General features: G+C 49.5%; 1 protein-coding gene across 1 annotated transcript; it reads right to left on the bottom strand.

Moving 5' to 3' along the window:
• Nucleotides 1-331: 331 nt before the first annotated feature.
• LOC116609816 (melatonin receptor type 1B-A-like) lies at nt 332-3,125 on the bottom strand. Its single transcript, XM_048734006.1, has 2 exons — nt 2,402-3,125; nt 332-742 (listed from the first exon to the last, which is right to left on the bottom strand). Exons 1-2 carry the CDS (start codon nt 3,089-3,091, stop codon nt 332-334), a joined length of 1,101 nt encoding a protein of 366 aa, XP_048589963.1. The 5' UTR covers nt 3,092-3,125.

The following is a 3,125-nucleotide window of genomic DNA, read 5'->3' as shown; positions in this document are numbered from 1 at the left end:
AAGATGGCGGCTGGTAGAGTCTAAGACTCGGGGTACAAGATGGCGGCTGGTAGAGTCTAAGGCTCGGGGTACAAGATGGCGGCTGGTAGAGTCTAAGGCTCGGGCTACAAGATGGCGGCTGGTAGAGTCTAAGACTCGGGGTACAAGATGGCGGCTGGTAGAGTCTAAGGCTCGGGGTACAAGATGGCGGCTGGTAGAGTCTAAGGCTCGGGCTACAAGATGGCGGCTGGTAGAGTCTAAGACTCGGGGTACAAGATGGCGGCTGGTAGAGTCTAAGGCTCGGGCTACAAGATGGCGGCTGGTAGAGTCTAAGGCTCGGGGTAGGGCCTCTTCACCCTGTCGACCCCCGTTTGGGTCTTGGCGATTGCCTGGGAATGGACTCAGCTGTTATCGGTGCCACGTTCGTAGCTGTTTTCAGAGAACAGCATGCGCGCAGTGCTTGATAGGTAGCCCGACGGAAGCGGCGACTCATTACACTGTACAGAACCGGGTTGATTGCGCATGACAGAAACGCCAAGAAGATATAGGTGACATACAACTCCCGTGGGACCACTCCCCCGGGGAGAGCGGAGTCAACCAATTCGACTAATATAGAAGGGATCCAGCATGAGCCGAAGCCGAGGACGATCGCGAAAAGCGTGTTTGTTGACTGGATTTCTTCTGCAGAAACATGGCGAACCGTGTTGTTTGATGCGTTGCGCTGTTGGGAAGCCTGTGGTACCTGGAGAGTGTTCGTAAAATCCTGGCAAAACAAAACAAAGCGAAACAACAATTTATCGCTTTAATTCATACTTACGTTTTCGAACGACGCTCTAGACATGTACCAAAGGTGATGTGCGCAGTGCTCGTCATTTACACACCAGGTGATGTGCGCAATGCTTGTAATGTACACACTAGGTGATGTACGCAGTGCTAGTCATTTACACACCAGGTGATGTGCGTAATGCTTGTAATGTACACACTAGGTGATGTGCGCAGTGCTCGTCATTTAAACACCAGGTGATGTGCGCAATGCTTGTAATGTACACACTATGTGATGTGCGCAGTGCTCGTCATGTACACACTAGATGATGTGCGCAGTGCTCGTCATGTACACACTAGGTGTTGTGCGCAGTGCTCGTCATGTACACACTAGAGAGCTTAAGCAAGTCAACACAAACGGCATCAAAAACGGCGCGCGCGCTCAGTAATTGCTGAAAAACGGCGTTGACGTCCGTGACAGGAAATCTAGAAAGGCATTTTCCCTATTTTTACGTTCTACGCGCGCGGTCAAGGACGTCAACGACGTTTTTCAGCAATTCGTGAGCGCGCGCGCCGTTTTTGATGCCGTTCGTGTTGACTTGCTTAAGTTCTCTACTATGTGATGTGCGCAGTGCTCGTCATGTACACACTTAGGTGATGTGCGTAGTGCACGTCATGTACACACTAAGTGATGTGCGCAGTGCTCGTCTTGTACACACTAGGTGATGTGCGCAGTGTTCGTTATGTACACACTAGGTGATGTGCGCAGTGCTCGTCATGTACACACTGTGATGTGCGCAGTGCTCGTCATGTACACACTATGTGATGTGCGCAGTGCTTTTCATGTACACACTAGGTGATGTGCGCAGTGCTCGTCATGTACACACTGTGATGTGCGCAGTGCTCGTCATGTACACACTATGTGATGTGCGCAGTGCTTTTCATGTACACACTAGGTGATGTGCGCAGTGCTCGTCATGTACACACTGTGATGTGCGCAGTGCTCGTCATGTGCACACTAGGTGATGTGCGCAGTGCTTTTCATGTACACATTAGGTGATGTGCGCAGTGCTTGTCATGTACACACTAGGTGATGTGCGCAGTGCTTGTCATATACACACTAGGTGATGTGCGCAGTGCTCGTCATGTTCACACTAGGTGATGTGCGCAGTGCTCGTATTATCATACTAGGTGATGTGCGCAGTTCTCGTCATGTACACATTAGGTGATGTGCGCAGTGCTCGTATTATCATACTAGGTGATGTGCGCAGTTCTCGTCATGTACACATTAGGTGATGTGCGCAGTGCTCGTATTATCATACTAGGTGATGTGCGCAGCTCTCGTCATGTACACATTAGGTGATGTGCGCAGTGCTTGTCATGTACATACTAGGTGATGTGCGCAGTGCTCGTCATGTACATACTAGGTGATGTGCGCAGTGCTCGTCATGCACATATTAGGTGATGTGCGCAGTTCTCGTCATGTACACATTAGGTGATGTGCGCAGTGCTTGTCATCTACACACTATGTGATGTGCGAAGTGTTCGTCATGTACATACTAGGTGATGTGCGCAGTTCTCGTCATGTACACACTAGGTGATGTGCGCACACCAGATGATGTGTACAGTCATTTAGACAGGCCATAAATGACTGTCTTACCTCCGTAGCAGAACGTAGACGTTTCTTGTGGTGTCGTATAACCGCATAAACTTTTGCATAACACACCACTATGACGCACAACGGTAGCGCTATATAACTAATAACTGAATACGAAGTGTACACAATATTTTCAGCAAACTCTGTCAATGTTATAAAACAAGCTGCGCGATTGGCCTGAAAGCGGAAAGTAACCTGTTCAGAAATCTGCGGTAGAGTAACACTCGCTAGCGCAAACACCCACACAGCGCACAGCATAAACAGCGTGGACTTCCTCGTAAATACACGTCGATACACCTCCGGTCTCACCACGCAAAAGTATCGATTGAGCGCGGTCAACGCCATGCTGTGCAGTGACACGAATCCTAGGAACAGAAGCCAGAACCCCTGGACTTTGCAGAGGAACTCCCCGAAGATCCACTTTCCCGTTAGAAGGACACCGCAAGTCAGCGGCATGCCGAGGAGGGCCTGGAGGATATCTGAGACTGCTAAGCCAACTATCAATACATTTGTGGTGTTTCGGCGAAGACCGTTCGTTTGGATGATAACAAAGCATATCAGGATGTTACCAAATAGTGACAAACAGTTGATCACTAGAAAGAGTGTCGCTTCCATGCCAACCCTAGTTGTGCTTCTACAAAGAAGCTCCTCATCATATCGCTGTCTCCAAGGTTCCGACCAGTTTCTTGACATGTTCGAGTTTCCTGCTAATAGCAGCAGTTCAACC

This window comes from Nematostella vectensis, chromosome 11 (genome assembly GCF_932526225.1).
Source record: "Nematostella vectensis chromosome 11, jaNemVect1.1, whole genome shotgun sequence".
Lineage (NCBI taxonomy): Eukaryota > Metazoa > Cnidaria > Anthozoa > Actiniaria > Edwardsiidae > Nematostella > Nematostella vectensis.
The sequence above is the reverse complement of the archived record's forward strand: the minus strand, read 5'-3'. Positions and strand labels throughout refer to the sequence as shown.

What these genes read in the sequence shown, in the direction of transcription:
- LOC116609816 (XM_048734006.1), bottom strand. Translation starts at nt 3,091, where the DNA reads ATGTCAAGAAACTGGTCGGAACCTTGGAGACAGCGATATGATGAGGAG. An exon ending in GTCTACGTTCTGCTACGGAG is followed by an intron (nt 743 to 2,401) that starts GTAAGACAGTCA and finishes TTGTTTTGCCAG; the next exon opens with GATTTTACGAACACTCTCCA.